Source organism: Ambystoma mexicanum, chromosome 5q, assembly GCF_040938575.1.
Source record: "Ambystoma mexicanum isolate Mex_15411 chromosome 5q, UKY_AmexF1_1, whole genome shotgun sequence".
Lineage (NCBI taxonomy): Eukaryota > Metazoa > Chordata > Amphibia > Caudata > Ambystomatidae > Ambystoma > Ambystoma mexicanum.
In genome coordinates, this window is record NC_090933.1 from 688,873,236 (window position 1) to 688,896,672 (window position 23,437).

Here is a 23,437-nt window from a genome sequence, read left to right on the forward strand (position 1 = left end):
GCCGCGGCGAGTGCTCCCGAGCTCCGAACCAAACAGAGCAGCAGAAGCTCCCCCTCGCACCCAGCAAGGTGGCAGGGAACGCCAGGGTCGAGGGAGGAGAAGGGAAGCCGCGGCCCCTACCGCCGATATGCTGGGGAGAACAGGGGGTCCAGGCGAGGCCACAGCAGTGATGGCAGCCCCGCAGCCCCTCCCCCCACGATGCACCTACCATCGCCCTTAGGAGGGCCCCACGGTGGGAAGGCAGAGGTCGTCCCCAGCGGGGGCACAGTCCAGCAGCGATATTCCTCCCTCCCGGCGGCAGCTATGGGTCCGGCTGTAGATCAGTGGGGCACCTCAGCGGGCCGACTCGCCAGCGCGACCCCCAGGGCTGCCGAGGCCGCTCCGCCCTCCAGTCCACAAGGAGGCGGGCCGAGTAGGCCTGCGCTGACGGCCAGCGTTCTTGGCCATATTTCAGGCGGCACGGGGTCAACAGCAGCGGCTTTCCCCCAGATTGTGCCCCGTATAGAGGGGGGCAGTCAGGCTTCGTTTTGTAGGGCAAAGGTGGCCGGATCACGCCGTTTGTCGCAGATTGTAGCTTGTGGGTCGCGGAGCCTACGCACTAGACGGCCATCTTGCTGGTTGTTCAACAGTGCCCCCGAGACAGCATATATTTTTGGCTCATTTCTCACAGAGCACAATATTCTGAACCAAAATAGCCCGAAGAAGACCCCATGAAGAAAGGAACATGGCGCTGGCAGCAAGCTTTAAGAGGGTGCTGGGGTCCTCAGTCTCATCTCCGACAATGGCTTGATGGGTCAGATGGATTCTGGCCCAACCAATAGAAATTGTCATGTGTCATGTGTCATGTGTTCTAGGAGTTTCTGCAATAAACAGTGAGGTGGCTTTCAGAAATACTTCTCTCACTTCTCCTCGTAGAGCTGTGGAAGTCAAATAATTTCAGCTTGCTGCAGTAGCCTGCAAAGTAAGGAGACGATTAGCGTCTGATGATCCAAAATTATTCCAATGCCTGATTGCAATCGAGTTCTCTTTTTGCGGGACTCTCTTATTTGGGGGGAACTATTATTTTACCTTCACATACCCAACAGTCTGAGGTTTGGGGTGATTTTAGTACTTAGACTTATTGCCATGTATTTCTTTCAGATTACTGTAGAAATTGGGCAACATTAATGGGCACTCTTGACCAGTACCCCAATGTATTTCACTTAACAGGTCATCCTGTGCCAACTGCAGGGTTCTCATGTCTCCAAGATTACTGATCCAGTTCATGCAAGACCCAACAACTGTTTACCAGGTGTTCCTACCAGGTGTAAGTGAGCTCAACAAACCACCAGTCACCAGTTGTCAGGAATGGCAGAACACTAGATACAATGCAGCCCCTGCGATGCCTCACTCGGCTTTGCTGAAGGTTGTCATGCAGACTGAGGCAACGCACGGCACGTGCGCAACATTCCGTACATCCCTCACCGCACTCTGCCAGCACGTTCTGTGTCCCCATGGGAACCCGGCACAAGAAGCCAAACAAATAGAAACTGCGTGGCGTCCTCTGCGCTTCCTATGGAAGTATTTTTTCATGTTTGCAAATCCTTAGTTTCTTGCGCAACTTGGAATCCCCGATTAACGGACCTCGGCCTGACCCTATGATTTGTCTAGGAATTGACCATCGGATACCTCATCTTGTGGTGTTCATTTTCTCACTACGGCTACGTTCTACGGACTGCTTCTGGATCATCCTTGAATAGACTTTGGCGTTACGTTCCTATGGACATTGCTGGACCTTTGTTTATGGTTTGGGATGCTCTGCTGATTTCAACCTGCAAACCACCTCCCTTCCCTTTGTTTTATTCGGGATAGGGTCACTACTTTACTAACACTTCACCTTCATCTGCCCACTCCAATCCTGCTGGACTCCTATACACCACTTTGCATACATTCACTGCAGTCATCTGTTCGCTTCCACAACCAGGGGGGTTCTTTATTAACAGTAGGTGAGAAGTAGACATATCCATTACTTACCCTGTTGATACATACCTTACTTGGTAGTTCATGTTTCATGTGCTATTTCCTCTTCCAGATGTGCCTTCTTAGAATTTTGTTTCCATCCTCCAAGTATTGAGCACAGATAACCCAGGTTAGTCGAGATGTCTGCATTGTAGGCTGTTTATTGTAATATTGCCAATTTAGTGCTAACCTTGTCCCTTTTCTTTCCAGCCTGGAGTTGGTTTCTTTGCTCTTTCATACGAACAATAGGATCACCGGTCTGTTATCCTTTATTTCGCAAGGAATATCGCCCTCATAGAGGAGACCCTGAGTGGGTTTCAAGATATGAATATCTACGACTTACTCTGACACGAGGGAGCACATTGTCCTCACCTTCACTTTCAACTCCGAATCAAGCCTCACAAGGAGAAACAGTCCAGAGTCGTCTTCTGTTCTGCTCCAGCGTTGCTAACTTGCTTTCTATCGGCTCAGGAGCACAGATGTCAATGCCACACATACTAAGTCTCTCCAGTCATCCTGCTCATGGCATTGTTGGCCTTGAGGGCAAGGGGTGGCTGATATTCTACCTTTCAACACAAAGAGAACTGTATCATTTTGGAGAAATGAGTCCACCTTGAGCAACACTGCCCTCCTCTCAAAGAGCCTCTTCATTGCAGCACCCGTACCACCACCACTGTGCCCCAAGGACTGAAATGAGCTATCAAAAGGATAGGCCGCTGTTAGGTCCATTAAACAGTGCCCCCGTTATTATGTAATGTTACATTTGAAATGAAGAAGAACTGTGATGTTACAAAGTGGTTTGTTGGTGCAGTTATCTCAAAATGGGACTGAAAATGATTGGCACAGTAGCGTGCCATGCACTATTTTGCTTCCAAAAATGGAGATGGTTGGTTGTAAACCTATTTGAAATAGGTTACTCGATCCATAATGTGCTCACACAGAGTGAAAATATTTTAGCAACCGGTCCAAGATCTAATGAAGCAAGATACTTCATGAAGATCCCTTTCAAGATATGATCTCAATGTGTGAAATTATTTTCACCACTTATTAAGTAGTCATACCCCTAAATTCTCAGTAAATAGGTTCATGCTTGATTCTGGAAAAAAGGGATCCTTATGGCAAGAAGGATAAAGCAGATTTGTTAGGGATTGACCAGTGGTGAAATCTAATGGTGAAACACCCACAACCTTAGGGAATTGCAGATATTCACTGCTGATACACAATCTGGGAACAGGTATGTGCAGTGCACAGGCCTGTTCTAGGGTTCAATCCTGGCTGGAGCTGCCCCTGATGCAACACATAGTGGCACACTGCCGCCACCACTACTTTCTTAGTGTCAAACTGCGTTGATTTCTGACCAATGCTTTTAAAGACAGCCAAGTGGGTCTGTTGTAGGTGGAAGATTCCAGGCTTGTGACTCGTGCTGCTACTAACTGCCTATCCGCACCAAACTCAGGCTGGCTCAAATATCCACAGACTGGGCGACACTGTACCAGTGGACATCAGATACAAGGATTTCTCTGCTGCACTCAGTGGCCATTGGTAGACAAACAACCGCAGTGCAGTGTACTGTGTTGTGCAAAACTGAGGGCAGCAACAAAACAGCACCCAGAGACCAGCAATATGCACCCCGTTGTTCCCTAAGCAGTTGACAGTTAAGGTTAAGATGCAGGCAATGATGGCTAGGTGGATTGGAAGTGGTAAAAGAATTGATGGAGAAGAGCAGATGTTGTGGGGAAGGTGGCACTGAACAAGACATGAACAACCAGCATTTTTGTGATTTTGAGATTAAAAAGTGACTGAACTCATAATAAGCAACAAGGACAAAACTTACTTTGAGAGCAACACAACAAAGCGTGTGAGAAGGATATATTATTTAATGTGCTATTTACATCCTAGAAAGTACTGACCATATTTCATCCCTTTTTTTTTTAAACAACCTTGTATGGAGTTTTGCACACCAACAGGCATATCAAAGGTCACAGCAAAGTCTTCCACATTAAGACACTAACGACACTATCGCTGGCCCAAGGTCCCTTCCCCTTTTTCCCCTCGCTCCCCAACGGTTCCATCTCCTACCCATTCATTCTGATTGAATTGTATTGTACGTTCTGCAATGCCTCAACATTTTACCTACTATTATTTTTGTAGTCCTGCACTATTGATTTGGTCTGTGGTGGTCCAAGGCATACGTTGACTACGGCCCAGCTCTTTCACCTTTATTTCTTTTCTTTGCCGGTAGGCACACACGTTATTGCTCTAGTACCTTGCATAACCACAGCTACCATGACATTAAAGTCAGTCCTGCGTCACACTTTCTCACACTAATGACAATATTTTATTCTAGTGAGTTTTTGCACTCTTTTAGAGATACATATATGATATGGCATTCATAACGCGCCTATACACAAGTGTTTCAAGAGCATGGCATATTATCACTATGTGCCCTGAATACAATTAAACAATTTAACATTATTCGTGACAGTCCTATGGCTGGCTTTGATTAATGCATGACCCATCATGAAGAATACAGTTGATCTCGATGAATTTACTTCAACAATTAATTTAGACATTCCTTTCATAACCAAATCATGGTTCACTTCTAGCTGTAGTGCAAATTTCCATCTCCTAGTACCGGAACACTTCCAAATGAAATGCCCTCTACAGGGAGACCCAGAAAGGGGGGGGGGGGGGGGGGTTTGCCATTCTAGCCAGATCTACTCTGGAGATGTTAAACCTCCCCCTCTGAACTGGAAAGCCACAACCCAGATACTGGCTTCTATCTACCCCCAAGCCAGCTAGCTCCTTTTTAGATACTTTTGATGCCTATCTTGGCACACAAGCTCTCTGCTACACAAAGATGATTATCTTAGGCGATTTCAATACATGGTCTGACAAACCTGAAGAAGTAGACTATAAACATCTGAATGATACTCTGCAATCACATCATTTTTAATTATTATGCCAACTGATATACGCATGCAAACCTTACCTACCCTCGGAGAACTGTACTACCATAGCACGTGCTTTATTTCCATCTAAGTTGGATTACTGTAACACACTATACCTGGTCACAAACAAATAATACTAATAAACCCCAAACACTCCAAAATAATGCCTTATTCGGCCCTAGGTATCCCAAGATCACAGCACATCTCACATGAAAGATGTTCTATCAACTGGCTTTCCATAACTGATAGAATCAAGTTCAAACCAACATCACATACAAATGTTTCTCTAACAAGGCTCCCATATATCTGACGGACAGATTCACTAGACACACATCAGAGCGACACATCAGAATGGCACAATCCAACAGTCTGAGAATCCCCAACTTCAAACTCAAAAAGACAGGAGGTTCCAGCTTTCCAGTCATGGCAGCACATCTCGAACTCCCTTCCGGACACCTTTAGAGCACTACCCTCCTTCCACTCGTTTAAAACCAACGTTAACGTTAAGCAGTGGCTACTCCCATGTGACCAGTGATTTCTCCCCCTTGTTACATGTACCAATGATTACCTACTAAGCTATCTATATCCTGTATATGTATCCTAACTGATGTACCTATTACTTGTAACAACCTCTTTTCAATTTATTACTTGCAACATCTGTAACTTAACTTGTAAAGCGCCCAGATGCCTGAGGGCCCGGCTCACTATATAAATAAACAAAACAATACAATTGTGTGACTCACATTGGCGGACACTGCCTGGACCCTGTACTATTCAGAGGCATAAATTTATGCCATCATAAAAACATTCCAGTCAGTTGGTCTGAACACTCTGTAGTAAGTTTCACTATGCCCATTAATTTTACACTATGTAGGAAGAGCAGGAGCGTCCGTACACACCTGCTCCGTCGAAAGGACGACCTTGACCTTATTTTCAGTGAAGCATTATTAGGCAACCTTACTGGCACAAACCCACAACAATTGTGCAGCGTTATAAACTAAATGCATATCAAATCTGCAAGCCAACTGTGCTACTGCTTCCCTTAAAAGCATCAAAAAGTCTCTAAAGAGAAATAACCAATGGTACAATGATAAATAGAAAACCCTCAAGAGAAACTACCGAAAGAAGGAACATAAATGGCTTAACCAGAGCTAAAACTGATCGCTAGGAAGCTAAAGTGGCTTTGGAGGCATACAAGAAAGAAATTACAATTGCAAAATCCTTATCCCTACAAAAGCAAATTAATCTTGCTAACAATAGAGCTAAAGACCTGTTTAAGGGAATTATGAACTTTACTAGTCCTACATGCACCAATGTCAGTTTACCCACATCACAAAAAATGGTCAATGAATGTAATGCTTTTTTCTTGGAGAAAATGAAACTAATCAGGACCAATATTGATGCTCAATGCATTGCTCAACAACCTAAATCAGGTCACTGAGGGAGTATATTTCGGGACGAAGTCCACTTCTCTCAAATTTGCATTTTTACCAGTAACCATCGAAAGCTTTGCTTATTTGATAAGCAAACTTAAACTCACTAATTACTTAAGTTACTCACCGAAGCGACTAGATGACCTATAGTCCTTAGTTCCCTTTCATCCATCCTTGTTATCGTCCTACAACATGGGGACGATACTGGAACCTTTGTCAGCGAAAAATTGATCTTCCCATTTAAATATAGTCCAGCGCGTGGGGGCGCAGCCCTGGGGCGTGGGGATTCCCCTCAAGTCCCCGCCCTCCTGCACCTCTAACACATCGGATGCTTTAATACCTGGCTATTCTGAATACTTAAGCCCCTGGTGTACAAGCGGGGGAAGGTGGGTGGGAGGTATGGAGGAAAAGGGGACTAAGGATTATGAGAACTCTAGTGTCTACGGTGAGTAAGACATGCATTACTTACCGTAATAGCATTTCTTATGATTGGATCTGTTTAGATTCACATGCTGTGCATATGGTCCGTCATCCAGTGGTAACCGCAGAGTATTGCATCTCGTCTTTCGGGGACCGAAAGGGGACGTCGGCATAGGCGTGTCTGTAACACTATCCCTATCGTGACGTGTGTAGTACCCAAAATCCCTCACACGCCAAGGTCCCTCCGATTGTATTTTTTCTGCCATGTGGGAGCCCAAGGCTATAGTGAGTGAGTACATAAAGAGAGAAAAGTAATAAGATTTCTTTGTTCCTTCCACCCTGAGCGGGGAGGAAGGGAGGGCGCATGTGAATCTAAGCAGATACAATCATCAGAAATGCTATTACGGTAAGTAATGCATGTCTTCTGATGCTTGTTAATCTGCTTAGAAAAACATGCTGTGCATAGACTAGCGAGCAGTACCCGGAGTTGGAGGTGGGTTGTGAAAAGGAACAGTAGAGAAAAGATGTCTTAGTACTGCTTGTCCCACCTGAGAATCAGACCTAGAATGAGTGTCTAGGCAATAGTGTTTTGTAAAGGTGTGTACAGAACTCCAGGTTGCCGCTTTACAAATGGACTCAAGGGGAACATTTGCAATGAATGCTATAGATGCCCCAGTGCCTCGAGTAGAGTGTGCTCTAGGCTTGAAGGGCAGTTCTCTCTTCGCAAGAGTGTAACATAGTGCGATGCATTTGACAATCCACCTTGAGATCGCTGATTTAGAGACAGGATCCCCTTCTCTACCAGCTGCCATTGAAACGAAGAATTGCTTAGTTTTCCTCAGTGGTTTAGTTCTTTCCAGGTAAAACAGGATTGCCCTGCGCACGTCTAGTGTGTGAAGGCTTCTTTTGACCAAGTTAGTAGGGTTCTGGAAGAACGTGGGTAGTTCGATTGACTGGTTCACATGGAACTTCAAAATAAATTTCAGCGCAAACATGGGATGTGTGCGCAGAACTACCTTATCTTTGTGGATCGTAGCAAAGGGGTCTAAAACAGAAAGAGCCTGTAGTTTGCTAACCCTTCTGATAGAAGTGATAGCCACTAGGAAGGCTGTCTTATAAGTCAGATCTTTCAGACTTGCTTTATGCATAGGCTCGAAGGGAGCTCCCATGAGAACTGCCAAAACCACATTCAGATCCCATCCAGGGGCTGGATGGGAGGATAAATCCTCTTAACCCCTTCCATAAAGGCTTTAATTACTGGTATCTTCAACCACGATACTCTTTGTTGTGATGTGGTGTAGGCTGACAGAGCAGCCAGATGAACCTTTAGGGAACTGGAGACTAACCAGAGTCCAACAGGTGGGTTAGATACAACACAATGTGTGAGGGTGAGCAATCGATGGGATTGATGCCCTTGGAATTGCACCAGATGACAAAACGTTTCCATTTGCTGGCATAGCAATAACGTGTATTAGGCTTTCTCGCTTCCCTGAGTATGTCCATGCATCTCTGAGGGAGTTGCAAGTGTCCAAACTCTATGATCTCAGGAGCCAGGCTGCTAAATTCAGAGTTTGTGGGCACGGGTGTAAGGTCTCCCCCCTGTCCTGAGACAACATGTTGTATGGCAGGGCAGCTTGACTGGTGGGGAGAGGGACATTTCCACCAGGTGCACGAACCAGGGTTAGCGGGCCCGCATGGGAGCCGCCAGTTTCATGGTCACTGGTTCCTGGTGCATCTTGTGCACCATCTTGTTGAGAAGGGGAGTCGGGGGGGAAAAGCGGACACAAATTTCCCCAACCAAGTTATCCAGAGACCGTTCCCCTTGGATCGGTTCTGGGGGTACCTGGAGGCGTAGTCTTGGCATTGGGCGTTCTCCTGAGTAGCGAACAGGTCGATCACTGGGAAACCCCATTCTACGAAGACGTTGGACACAATGTCTTCGTGCAGCCGCCATTCGTATTCTTCTGGCAGAGGAAAATCTCTGCTCAGTACGTCTGCCAGAAGATTGAGTTCCCCTGGAACATGTTAGGACAACAAAAACATCCTGTGTTTGAGAGCCCATATCCAAATGTTTTGGGACAGCTTGGATAGCCCTGGAGAGTGAGTGCCCCCCTGTTTGTTAATACATTGCTTTAGTGCTGTCGGTTAGGATCAGCACTGTCTTCCCTTGCAGTTGCACCTGAAAGGCTTTCAATGCTTTAAACACCGCTAGTAGCTCCAGAAAGTTTATATGGTTGGACGCTACTTGAGGGGACCACACTCTGTGTGCTGTCTGATGAAGCAGGTGAGCCCCCCCCACCCCATGAGAGATGCGTCTGTTGTGAGAGTGGCTTCCACTGCAGTGGTGGTGAAGGTATTCCCCCTTGAAGAGGTTTTCTCTTGACCACCACTGCAGAGAGAGAACTAGGGCTGGCAAGACAACTAATAGATCTTCCCATTGTCCGCTGGCCTGACACCACTGGCTGTTGAGCCACTCTTGCATGGGACGCATGCACAGCCGCGCGTGGGGAACCAAGTATATACATGACGCCATCATCCCTAGCAAACGCATCGCTTTGCGTACCGTCACCTCCGAACTGGTTACATATTGAGGAATCTGAGAGAGCATGTTCTGAACCCGCTCGCTGGAGGGGAAGACAAGTCTGTCTTCCGTCCGAATTAGCGCTCCCAGAAATTGTTTTACTTGGCTGGGGACTAAGCTGGATTTCTTTTCATTGATTGAAAAACCCAGGCTGAAGAGGAGATCTATTGTTTTTTTGGGTGTTCGAAAAACAAGCGTCGAACGAGTCCCCCGTAATGAGCCAGTCGTCGAGTTAAGGGTAAACTGGGACTGATAGTCTGCGCAGGTGTGCTGCCCACACTGCCAGGACTTTGGTAAACACCCTTGGCGCCGAGGCGATGCCGAAGGGGAGTACTTTGAACTGGTAGTGTTTGTCCTGGATCATGAACCTTAGGTATTTTCTGTGCGCTGGCAACATTGAAATATGAAAGTATGCATCTTTCATATCCAATGTTGCCATGAAGTCCCCCTGTTTCAGCAATGGGATCACCTCCTGAGTGTTACCATGCAAAACTTCTGGGGTTTTATAAATTTGTTCGCTGGGCGCAGATCCAGTACAGGACGCACGGCGAGATCCTTTTTGGGTACAAGGAAGTACACTGAATAAATACCCTCGTTTACCTGAAGAATAGGGACGGCTTCTATGGCGTCCTTTCCCAGCAGTGCTTCCACCTCTTGGATCAGGATCTCCAGATGGTCTGGTGAAAGGTGTCGTGAGCGCGGCGGTCTCAACTGTGGAGGTCGGGCGAATTCCACGCAATAACCGTGGCCGACCGTCTTCAAGACCCACTGGTCGGAAGTTATCCCATGCCTTGAGGAAAGATGTTAATCGCCCCCCGACCGGGCAGACATGGGAGGGGACAGACTTGGTGGTCATTTCTGACCAGAGGCTGTGGCTCCTCTGGGATTGGGGCCTCTGCCTCTACCTTTGCCGCATTTCTGACCCCTTGCTGGGTAGTAAGTAGAGCTTCCGGATGCGTGTTGAAGTTACCCGTGCCGTAGTTGTTCTGACCGGCACAGGCTTGTCCTCAAAAGGACCGCCGGGAATTATTACCCCCTCTGAGAGGAGGGTTTTTGTGTAATCTGGTGCAAAGACCTAATAGTCTCGTGCTCCTTCTTGGCCGTCTCCAACGCTTCATCAACTGCTTTCCTGAAGAGGTTAGTCCCCTCAATGGGTTTATTAATGAGGGAGGCCTGAGTCTCAGGTCTGAAGCCCGATGTATGCAGCCATGCATGTCTTTTCAGAAGAGTGCCCTGTGCAAGAGACCTGCCTGCTGTTTCTGCAGTGTCCAGGGTGTTCTTCACCACATTGTGGTTAACCAGTTTTCCCTCCGAAACAATGGCGAGAAGCTTTGTTCTGGCAGGTTCAGGAACCTCCTGGAGGCCTTCTTGGAGTAAGTTCCATTGGGCATCAGCATAGCTTGCTAATAACGTAGTATTATTAGCAACCCGAATGGTGTATGCAGCTGCTGATGTGAAACGTTTGCCCAGGGCATATAACCTTTTAGACTCCTTGTCCGGTGGTGATTCTCCCGTGGCAAGGGGTACCCCTGCCCTCTTTCGAGTGGTAGTCACTACCAGCGAGTCTGGGATGGCGTGCCCTTTGATATACAGAGGGTCGGTAGGAGAAGGCCGAAATAATTTTTCGACTCTCGGGTTCACTGCCCATGTTTGAGCAGGTGTGACCAAAGAGGGAACTACCCGTCTCTTAACAGAGTTAAGGAGGGGGATGGATTGACTCGCGGGAGGTTTTTCTTTAATAATATCCTCCACGAAATCCTGCTTCGGTACCGCCTCTTGATTGGCAATTTTGAAGAATTCTGCAGCCTTTTTTAACATGGAGTTGGAAGCCATTTGGTCATCCACAGGGGAGGCCTGGCGAGCCGGGGTGGACGGAGGAGAATCAAACACAAAATATCAGAGTCTTGATCCTGTTGTGTTCAAGGGTTTTCACCTTCCTGCTGGATTTCCTCCTAGTTGTCCATCGTACCCTGTTGATCCTCCTCATAGTTTGAGAAATGAAGCTTCCTCTTCTTTGTTATAGATGTCTCTATAAGTATCCATCTGGATCACGTCTTCTTGTTGGAAAACCTGAGACTGATCTACTTGAGGGTTAGAGTCTAACCGAGCCCTTTTTGGGGGCGGATGATCAGAAGAACTGATAATCTGCTCTAGCCGATCCATACAACCCTCAAACTTCTCTATAGTCCATTTAGAGGACCCAAACGGGCCGGCGTGAGGAGAAATGACGTTCTCTGCACCTTGGCGTCGAAGGGAACCTCTAAGGGTGTCGGAGAGAGTCTCTTGACTATCTACGTAAGTTCCATCGGAATCTGGAATCCAATCCGCCGAAAACTTTTTCGTAGATTGACCCATAACCTTTGGCAGGACCGGAATAAGGCCCACCGCCGCTGCGATTCTTCCGATGCTACTTTGGATAGTCGCCGAATCGTCGTGAGACAAAGGCTCTGGTGATTTGTCGGCAGTAGAAATACCGTCCGTGCCACCAGGAGGTTTAGCCGACGGGTTTCCGGCTAGAGGCCTAGTCGTAGTTTTTGGGCCTACTGAGGCCCTGGAACTCGTCGAAGCGTCGGGCTCCTGACTTTCGATGTGTGTAGGATTAGGAGTAGCGCCCTTGGTTTGTCTTGGTTGCCCAGTCGCCATGCGCTGCGGGGAAGGCCTTGGATCAGAGTGATCCAAGGGAACCGGCGAAGACTTCGGCGGCCCCGTTGGCGCTTTAGCCCTTTTCGACGAAGGCGTCGAAATTGGCATAGGGGTTGTGTGCTTAGTGCGATGCCCTTGTACGCCTCTGTCGCCGGGTGTGGTCCCTGTAGCAAGACCAGAGTCGAGCCTGGAAGGGTCAGGGACAGGCGTGGTGGATCTAGAAGTGACCACCTCAAGGTCTATAACATCCACGTTGGACGTTTGGTCATCCGAAGTACCCCCGTCACTTTTGGCTGGTGTGGCAGTGACATGCCGTACGCGGCTCCCTGCTTTACACAGCGCTCCTTAAGGGTCTTGGGCCGAAGGAGTTTGCACGCCACACACCGTTTCTCGTTGTGCTCTAGGGGGAAGACAGGCGTTACACGTCCTGTGCTCGTCCTTCCAAGAATATCTGACCCTACACTTAGGGCAGAATCTAAAAGGAGTCCTTTCCATAGCAAAATGGAAGGATGAAAGACATACTAAACAATATGGCCACCCTGACCCCACTCTCCCTACTGTATAGGTCGGCCAGAGGGCCAGACCACATGGACAATCCGGCCGCCGGATCTTAGACGCCGAAATCCACAGCCGTAGACGATTCCCCCGCAGTCTTGGTCAAAGTTGTTATTGCCAAAGTGACTTAACAGGGAATAAACCGACAATTTGGTAAAGATAAACAATGTCTCTAGTAAGAGCTCCGCTATAGGGCGACCAGTTATCTGGGCGGAAAAAAACAATCTGAGGGACCTCGGCGTGTGAGGGATTTTGGGTACTACACACGTCACGATAGGGATAGTGTTACAGACACGCCTATGCCGACGTCCCCTTTCGGTCCACGAAAGACAAGATGCAATACTCTGCGGTTAGCAGTGGATGTCGGACCATATGCACAGCATGTGATTCTAAGCAGATTAACAAGCATCAGAACTTTAATTACTCATACGCCCCGTCCCATTTCCTCCATCCTTGTGGGTGATTCCACCAAACAAGACCATAGGGCAGAGCTGTGATAACCTGCCACATATCTAAGACGAAGCAAAACGTTTCTTCAGCACCGCCTGACCAAACTCTGCATCTCGCCTAGAGCTGGTGTCCAGGGAATAGTGCTTACAGAACGCTGGAGTGGCCCAAGTAGCCGCCCTGCTGATTACATCTCAAAAGCATGCCTCTAAAATTCAATGGCCATGGCCTAACTCTGACCGCATGGGCATGAATCCCCTTAGGAACCAGTTTGCCCATGGCTGTATACGCCTCTGAAATGGCCAGGACCATACACCGGGTGACAGAAGCTTTGGACACTTGGGTGCCAGGAGACATGCCCCCAAACGTGTCGAACAATGCCTCAGACTTCCTGAAGGATTTTGTCTAAGAGAGGTAGAACTTGAGGACCCTCTTGAGGTCCAAGGAATGCAAAGCCATGTCGGCAACAGACTGCGGGTTCAAGAAGAACACTGGCAGACAGATTTCCTGATTCAAATGGAATGGAGTGACCACCTCGGGCAAAAAATTAGGATGACCTGACAAGACGACCTTGTCACTGTGAAACGTAGTGAAGGGCTCGCATGGAGATAGAGCTTGAAGCTTGCTGACCCTGCGGGCCAAAGTGAGCGCCACCAGCAACACTGTCTTTAGTTTCACCAGCCTGATGTCCACTGAGGCCTGATGTTCGTCGTCTCACATGGTCTGCGCTGTAAAGCCAGAACACGTTGAGGTCCCAGACCGGATGAGGGCTGTGCACCAGAGTAAAAATCCTCGACAACCCCTTGAGGTGGGCCTAAGCCGCCGGGTTGGCTGCTGCAAAAAGATGCTCTGGGAAATTCTTGTAGGTCGCCTATGGACACCAGATAGGTGCAGCAGGTGTCGACCTGAATGCTGGAACGAGCCAGATGGGGGGAAAAGGTCAGCATGTCGTCCACGGAACAGGTCAGGGGTCAAGAAGACCCTTGCTGCTAGCCCAGTGGCAGAATCTCGTCCACTTGCTCTTGTACTGGGCCTGCGTAGAGGGCTTCCTGAATGATGTCCCAGTTGTCCTCAGAGAACTGAGCATGGCAAAGTTTCATCTGGTCAGGAGCCAGGCCGCTAGGGCCAGCCTGGCCAGGCCGCTAGGGCCAGCCTGGCCAGGCCCACCACCGCCCCGCCTTGCTGCGTCAGGAAGCCCCTGCTGGGGATGGGAAGGTAGACCGGTACCTGGGAACACAACTGTAGTAGATTCGAGAACCAGGCCCTCGACGGCCAGTGCAGGGCGAACAGGATGAGGCTGCAGCCCACCGAAGTCCGGAACTTGCGTAGGGTCCGCTGGAGCAACGGTGGAGGAGGAAACGCATAGCACCTGCAGCCATGCCAGCAGAGCCGAACGCGTCCCCCAGAGGCCTCTGACCTCTGCCCGCCCAAGAGGCAAAGCGGGGGCACTTAGAATTCAGAGGAGATGCGAACAAGTCCAGATCCGGAAACCCCCATCTCTGGAACAAGGGAACAAGGAATTGATGTGTAAGTCCCACTCGTATGTGTTGAACCCTCATCAGCGGAGCGGGTCCGCTTCCGAATTGCTGTCCCCCGGGAGGTGGACCGCTGAAATTCAAATCCCTTCCGTAAGGACCCATTCCCAGATTGCCACCAGAGGGGGCAATGGGTGCCACCCTGCTTGTTTAGGTAAAACATTGTTGTGGAATTGTCGGTCCTGACCAAAAGCGCAGTGTCGCTGATGAGGCAAAAAAGCCTTGAGCACCAGGCCACTGCCATGAGTTCGAGCAGATTGATATGCAGGAGGACCTCTGCCCTGGACCATGCGCCATGAATGGAGTAGCCCCACAGCGAGGAATCCGTCACCACCAGAGTGGGCTCTGGTCGGGTAAAGGGGGCTCCCACTGCCACGCAGCAGTCCATCAGCCACCAGCGGCGATTCAGGGGGAGGAGGAGCGGTGGGGATTGGGATCCTGCCCAACTGCGACCCCGTTTCCTGGTCCCAATTGGTTGCCAGTTGGAGGCACCTCATCTTGAGGTGGGCGTGCTGGACCGTGAGCATACAAGAAGCCATCAGTCCCAGAAGGTGCCCGAACCAGCAGGCCGAGGTGGTTGAGTTGGCCAAAAAAGTGCCCTATCTTCTTGCAGAGGGAGAAGAGCCTATCGGGCGTGGGGAACACCCGCTGCACAGCCGTGTCCCAGCGCACTTCAAGGAACACCAGATCCTGGTGAGGGGGGCAAGGTGGGTGTGGGCTGCAACTTCCGCTGGTTGAGGGAAAGCTCAGCTGGTGAAGAACTTCTGCCAGCCGTTGGCAGGAGCGCCCCCTCGGGTGAGCTGGCCCTGACCAGATAAGGGTATAAGTGATAACCCTCCAGGCGGAGGAGACCAGCCAGCGCATTCATCAGCTTCGTGAACACACAAGGAGCTGAACTGAGGCCGAAAGGCAGCACCATGTACTGGAAGTGGTAAGACAATCGTGAACCGCTGACATTTCTGATGTGGCTGGTAGATGGGGGACATGAAGGTACGCATCCTTGAGGTCCAGGGAGCACATACAGTCCCCTTCACACAGAGACACAGCTATGTGCGCGGGAGTAATCATCTTGAAGCATCTGAGCGGTAGAGACAGGTTGAGAAATGACGAGTCCAAGACTACCCTCAGGCAAGCCTGCTTGTTCTTGGGTACCGGAAAAATCCTGGAGTAGAAGCCAGAGCCCCTGTCTGACTGAGGAACCAGTTCCACCGCCTGCATCTCCAAATGAGAAAGGATCTCCCGTAAAAGGGACGGGGCCCCTATCTGACAAAGAGGAGGTAGAGGAGAAGGAAGAGGAAAACTGAATCCTGTGGAGACAATAGAAAGGATCCAAGGACTCTCGAAATTACACTTCCAGCTGCCCTGGAAGAGAGCCAGCCGGCCCCTACAGTCGAGCTGTGTTCCCTGAACAGGACATCACTACTTCTTGGCATCTGAGGCGGGAGCGGAGCAGGGGGAACGGAAAAAACAATGCAATGTCCTCTGCTGCTTCCTCCTGAGGTCACTGGGCGACCCGTCAGGCCTCCGTGCACCGGGGTTCCGAAACTCCCTGAAGCCGGTGAAAGCGCAGGGTTTGAAGTTGTTCCTGCCCTGAGACTCGGGGGAAGGACATCTGCCCTGGCTTAGTTAGGATGGACAAAACTTGTGGTTTGTGTGGAGGTCTTCTTTAGTCAACTCATCTGTGGACGAATGAAAAAGGTCTGAGCCCTTGAAGTGGAGATCCAGGCTCCTCTCTTGCATGTCTGATGAAAACTTAGTGTGATGCATCCACGCCGTCCTTCTCATCTCAACCTCCAGGCACAACCCCCTGCTGGCTGTGTCGATGTGGGAGACTGAAGACTCCATGAGGTCCCGTGCAATCGCCTGGGCATCCGTCAGGACGGCCTTGAAGGCGGCTTGCCTCTCCAGAGGGAGATCGGGCAGATACTCCCTAAACTCTCACCATAGCTTCTGGTTTGCCGCTGCTACTAGGGCGTCAGGAATCACTTGCTGCAAGTGCAGCCCTGAGATGACGTAGCACCATTTGATAAATGACACAAGGACCTTGACCTCTTTGGACAGACAACTGGAGGAGGCTCCTGCGGAGGAAAAACCCGAAGACGGTAGTTTAGAATACAACGTGGCCGCAGCCACCACTGAAGAGTGAGGCTGGGTGTGAGAGGTCAGGAGGACCGGCTCCCCATCCATCAGCCTGAATCTGCTGTCTAATTTCTTGTTCATCTGGGCATTGGCCCTGGGCGTCTCCCAGAATTTTCTCGCCACCTACAGGACATACTTCTGGAGCGGAATGCCTGAACGAGTCATGGTGCGCTTGCCCAAAACCTCTGCTAGCACTCACAACTCCTGGGGAGCCTCCTCTGGCTGGGAGGCCTCCAAGAACTCTACAAGGCCCTGAAGGCGGCCAGCTATGAAAGGCCTTTACAGATGCTGAGGATTCATCGTCCTGGATGTCATCGTCATCATTGCCTTCATCACCACCCACCACCTTTTATCAGATAGAGGGTAGTCTGACCCTGGGACACAGGTGCCGGCAGGGTCCCCCCGATTCAGACCCGAAGATAGATCCAATGGTTGCTGAGGCGGAGGCATTGGTGGTACAGGAGGAGGAGGAAGAGGTGGAGGGGTCTGGATAACCATAAGGCCTGGACCGGAGGAGGGACAGGCACTGGCAGAGGGCCCAAAGGTGATATGATATGGCATTTATAACGTGCCTAATTGTTTCAAGGCACAGAAAGGTGGAGGCCTAGGACGACCTGCAGGATCACCTCCTTGACTATATCCTTGAGGAGCCCTGTCATGTATGGTGAACGCCTGAGAAGGAAGCGCTCGAAGAAGAGGTCCTCGCAAGCCGCCAGATCTTGAGGGGGGCCGGCCCTCCACATTGATGGGCCTCCGTTCATGAGAAAATAGCCGTAAGGCTGCAATGGGTAGCTGTATCCCTGAGGCGACTAATCGCCTGTACCATAAAGTCTGCCGCCGCTTCCAGAGGGAATGGGACTGGAACCTTCTTGCATGGCCCACTCAATGGGCGAGGGACCGATTAGACCCTGATCCGAGTACAAGAGGGCTGCTGGTCTAGCAGGATCAGCCACGTGCTTATCCGCCATCTTGTAGCCTTGTGCCACGCCATGGGTGGGAGGGCACGAAGGATCTGTGCCACGTGCTGGCTCTGACATGGGAGGACACGCCTTGGCCCTCGAACCTGAAACTGAAGCATCAACCTCAGAGGTAGCTCCAGTAGGCCATGAGCCCTCAGCCTGCTGGCCGGTAGTTGAATCACCCAGGGTGGCTCCGGTAGGCTGTGTGCCCTCAGCCACTGAGCTGGTAATTGTGCTGAATCATGCTAAGGATTGACTCTTGGAGGTAGATCACAGCAATCCTTTGCCCCCTGGGGCCGACAAGGACGAGGAACTTGATCGCTCCTCCATGGACTGCCCGGTAGAGCTTCTGAGCCCCTCGGCTTGGGAGCCCGACATGTGCCGGGGGAGGTGAGGCACCAAAGGGAGGTGAAGAGGATTGAAAAAAAAAAAGAACGGGGAGCAAGCGGGAACTTTCCTGTCCCCTTTCCACGTGGATGGTGGAAAGGGGACGGGATGTATGAGTATTAGCTATGATCCTAGTCCTGTTTACTTGGCTAAGCAGCAAGTGCACACCATTAGTGAGATTATTCAGGCTCTGGTAAATTCCTCCCTAATACAGGGATGCGCTCCACTGTACTTGAAAGTCTTATCTTGCGACCCTCCTGAAGAAACCAACACTAGACAATAAAATTCTGTTAACTACCATTCTATTGCTCGTCTCTTGTGGCCTGGCAACATCTTGGAAAATATTTTTACTATGCAGGTACAGATCTGCCTGGAAGAACACAACATCCTGGATTAATGCCAGTCAGGATTCAGACCAACCCACGGCACAGACAGCACTCACGGCCGTCTGGGACAATCTGCTCAAGGCTAGGGGACATCAGCATGCTTGTCATGCTCGACTTGTCGGCAGCCTTCAACACAGTCAATTTCGATATTCTCAAGTCAAGACTATCGCTACTGGCACAGGTGTCTGATGATGCCCTCAAATGTTTCACCTCCTTTTTGATAGACCGCACTCAGCAGGTTCATACCCGTCTGATTTATTACCAGTTACCTATGGAGTGCCTCAGGTCTCCTTTTGTCTCCACTGCTGTTTAACGTCTACATCCGTCCAGTGTTAAACATCTTTTCCTAGTTTGGCCTATATCACCACTCATATGCCGATGACACTCACATTTATGTCTGGCTAAAGCAACCACCGGAAGCAATGGATCGAGTTCGAATCTGTGCAGACAAAATACAAAGTTGGATGCTGGAAAATAAGATCAAACTCAACCCAGCCAAAAGATCTTTGTTTTTGGCTCTAAAAAAAAAGTTAGCAAATGTCTTACACTCTGTCCCATGCCCAACCCTATTTGGGACCCCAACAAAATTCACACAGACAGTGAAGAATCTCGGCTGCATCTGGAAGTCCAGCATGAGCTGTAATCTACACATCAACCAAACTGTTAATTCTGTGTACTATCATCTTAAACTATTAAAGTCTTTACTGCCCCTTATTTCTGAGAAGGATCATCCAATTGTAGTTGGCAAACTTACAAATTCAAAGCTGGACTACTGCAATGCCCTTCTTATGGGCATTCCAAAACTCCAGCTATAGAGATTGTCGGTCGATCAGACCTCTGTAGTAAGGCAGCTCTTTACACTACCTCGGAAATCAGCTGTCTCACAGTGTTGAAAAAGCCTTCATTGGCTTCCACTGCAGCAGAGGATTTTGTTAAAATTGTATGCCTGGTTTTTAAATGTATTCACTGCCTGACCCCAGCATATCTCGAATCTAAGACCGCAATTCTTTGCCCTAACCGATCCCTGCGATCCATGGTACAAGGCCTATTGGTGATCCCCGTCCCTAGGACTACAACCTGGGGTGAAAGCCGCTTTTCTTTCTTGTCCCTCGGTCTTGAAATTCTCTTCCACTCGATATACGACAAATTGAATCTTTGTCTATTTTCAGAAAAACATGGAATACATCTTACATCTTTTCCTGTAATTCCCCCTGTCCTTTTTAGGTATTTAGCCTATTGTCAATTTGGCCTACAATTTGTGTTGACTTTTTCACCCAGATGCAGATTCTGCCTGGACCCCTATGGAGTATGTGCGTTATAAGTTTCAAAATCAAATCTCCATTTTCCCCAGACCTTTTCATATTTTTGTGGACACCCCCAATTTGTATACACTACTTGGTTGCAACATTTAATAATGTCCATCCATGTTCACCACACTCCAATTGCTGGGGTCTCAGGGCTCATCCACTTTTCTGCAATCACCCGTTTAGCCATTATACACACTGTGCTTATGAAGCACTTATCATGTTTGTCCATTTCCACCTCTCGCCAAATCCCCAGAAATGCACCCTTGGGATCCCAGTGCATTAGTCTTTCCCAGACCCCTTCTACTCCTCTTCTCACTCCCTTCCAATACCTCTCTGCAACTTTGGGCACTGCCACACCATATGAATACAATACCTTTTGTGGGTTTTACATTTGGGACACGCGTCTTTCCTTTACCCATTCTCTTAAGTCTGCCCCTGGTGTAACAGACCCTATGAAGGTACTTAAATTGTATTATCCACAAGTAGGCGGCTATGGCTACTTTGCTTGGGTATCTTAGGCCCTACGCCCATTCATCATCCCCAATTTCCCCCCAAGTCCCGTAACCATATCTCCCTCAACTCATCTAGTGGTACCGTGAAGTTAAGAGTCAGTGCTTTGTAAAGGGTTGAGAACTGCTTTCTCAGAATCTCCCCATCCAGTACATTCCTCTCGATTGGGGAAGCCTGTGGAACCTCTGTCCCTCCATTCACATGAAGTGCCAAAGCATGCCTGAGCTGTAAGTACTTATAGTGATCATGGCTGGGCAGCCCCAATTGCTCCCTTAACTCCTGGAAACACCTGATCCCCTGGGGGCCACAACATTGCTCATCTTCTGTATTCCCTTGACATTCCACTCCTACCCCCATGGCAGATGTTGGATCACCTCAATGCACCTATTACCCCAGACCCTAACAGCCAATGTAAGTTTCCTCCCCCAACTCAGGTATCAATGGGCTTGTTTCCAAACCATCCCCACTGCCGCCGTCAATGGTAGGCATCCAGCCATTTGCGGTTTCCCATACAAGATTTCCTCCCATCTGTTCCTACCCATCAATTCCACTTCCGTGTCTACCAAACTATATCTACCCCCAGTCCTCCTTCCCATTGAGTATTACACAACGTATCATTATCCATTCTTTATTCATAATTTAACACAAATGTTCTTTAAATTCGATTATATTGACCAACTTGATGAATTACACTGCTCTAAATGTATTTTTATCAATATCAACCCAAAGCCGCATTGCAAAACGGTCTTTAAATCCGATTTAGTAATAACCATTGTTACTTGCCCAAAGAAGTGCTACAAAATATTCCATTCACTATCCACTCTCCCAAACATTCATTGAAGGACATCCACCAATGCCCAATCACCCTGAACCTATGCGTAAAGTAGTCTCATTTCTTATCTGTCAAGAACTAAACAGTGTTACTGGCCCAACCCATTTTAAAATGCAGCATTTTTAGTTAACAGTATCAAAATGTTAAAGGTTAGAAACTCGAAACACCTCTGTAAAGTGATATTCAAATCAGCTTAATGAACCGATTTTACCACAATGCACTTTAAAATGCACCATTTAGCATATATTTAAAAACATAATTGAACAGAGTGATATTCCAAACTAATCAGGCAATGGTAACATTACGGTTCCTAACATGTCTCATCCCTCGTCCGCAAATATCCTCAGGTGGTTTTGTTGCAAAAAAAGAAAAAAAAGATTGCAACATTGTTCCTAGGGCACAACCTTCAAAACCATACAAATGAAATAAAATACTTTGGCTTCCTGTCCGAGGGCGCATTCGTAAACCAAATATCTAAGTAATATTGAATGAAATGAATACATTACTTTCAGTTGCTGTCACCAAGTCAGCTTCAATATGTTCGTTTTCTGCACTAGGTACATCAAAACCATTTTCTGTTCTTATTTCTTCCTGAAGGCTCCTATTCACATTGTTCGTGTGGTGTTCAAGGTCCCCTTCTTGTTCTTGCGTTAAATGTTCCACACTTTGCTCTGTAAGGTGGCCCATTTCAGGTGACTCAAGTTCATGAAGGCTAACAGGTGACTGCTGCAGGTGATGCTGCTGCCTGTGCCGTTCCTTCTCCATCTGTTTGGCTTCCTGAAGCTGAAGAGAGGGGGAGTGAACAATCAGAATCTTGGTGAACCCCCATAATTGTATACTTTCAAACGTGACATTTAAAACAAAAACACATCAATGTACTCTTTGCCAATACATTCCTTACTTAGCCTCATGACCACTGGAATGAGAGGGAAATAAAGCAAGTCATATGCATCAATGGGGCAGGACCGAATCATTCTACAAAGCAAATTGAAAACTGTAGAAAGAACGGTTTCATATATGAACTGAACATCTCCAAGAAAAATAAATGTGCAAATAGAGATCTACACAAGAACCTGGATTTTGTATAGTATGCCTAAATGTCGTACCTAGAAACACTTGTGTGCAGGTGCGCGTGCGTTATAAATGACATATCATATCATACAGATAAGTGTCAAATCAGTCATTTACCCGCAAAAAAAGGGCAATACTCGGAAGAAAATAATGAGCTTTAAAAATACTCCAACAAAAATAGGAAACCATGGACACACTTGAGCCTGCCACCCATCTTCCACCCACACACATCCATGGATATTTTCAGATCGATCAGTGCCACAGGAGGTCACTCTACAAATTTTGCTGTCTGAGCTAACGAGAAAAATTAAGCGAAATATGCATCTTTTAACTACCATGCATTTGCAGGTGCAAAGAAGTATGGATTACAAAAAGGTATTCGTTTTAGAGTAGCAATATGTTTTACTCGCTGACAAATAGACCCATTGGGAATGGGAATTACATTTTTAAAATCTACAAAATCACTATTCCCAATTTTAAAAAATAGGGAGTCATATACTCCCACTTCAAAAGTTTCACTAGCCAGTCCAAGTAAGGTTAGATGTTGATGCCTGCGCTTCGGAGGTGAGCCGCCACTGGAGTTAGGCATTTTGTGAACGCCTGTGGCACTGATTTTAAGCGCAAGGGCAGTACTTTTAATTGATAGTGCTTGCCTTGCACTACAAACCAGAGAAAGCGTCTGTGTCGTCCATGGATGGGGACATGGAAATATGCATTCTTCAAGTCCAGAGAGGAGAGGAAGTCTCCTTGTTCCAGCTGGTCAAGGATGTGTTGTAGCGGGACCATACGAAAGATTTGGGACATTGGGAACTTGTTGAGTTTCCTGAGGTCTAGTATGCGTTGCCATTCTCCCGACTTTTTTCTGACTAGGAAGTATTTCGGAGTACACTCCGGAGATGCGATGCGACGAGTCATATTGCTCCCTTTTTAAAAAGAGACTGAACCGCCTGCAGGAGGAAGTTATTGGTGATGCAACTTTTTCCATACGGGAGGAATGGAAGGTCATTTCCCCATGAATTCTAAGGTCTGACCCTGACAAATGATGTTGAACACCCATTTGTAGGTGGTGATGTTTTCACACTGCTTGGCAAAGTGACAACCGCCCCCTGCCCCCACCAGGGTATGGAAGCGGAGGGAAGTGGAGGGAACCGGGGGATGGGGGGCCAGTGGTCAGTTACTGGGGTTGGTCATGGTTGTTTAGCGACAAGGGCCCTTGAAGAAACAGTGCATCAGTCTTTGTTTCCTCTGTACACCTGGGATCTTCCCTTGTATCCCCTCTCGGG

The 23,437-nt window shown here is 48.4% G+C and overlaps 1 protein-coding gene across 1 annotated transcript in view; it reads right to left on the reverse strand.

Annotated features, from left to right (window-relative positions):
• The window catches only part of ARFGEF1 (ARF guanine nucleotide exchange factor 1), a 1,973,034-nt gene that overhangs the window by 1,579,697 nt on the left and 369,900 nt on the right, over positions 1-23,437 (reverse strand). Inside the window, exon 6 of the mRNA XM_069621149.1 lies at positions 21,590-21,866. Coding sequence (XP_069477250.1) covers positions 21,590-21,866 — 277 coding nt within the window. The remainder of the gene's footprint in view (positions 1-21,589; positions 21,867-23,437) is intronic.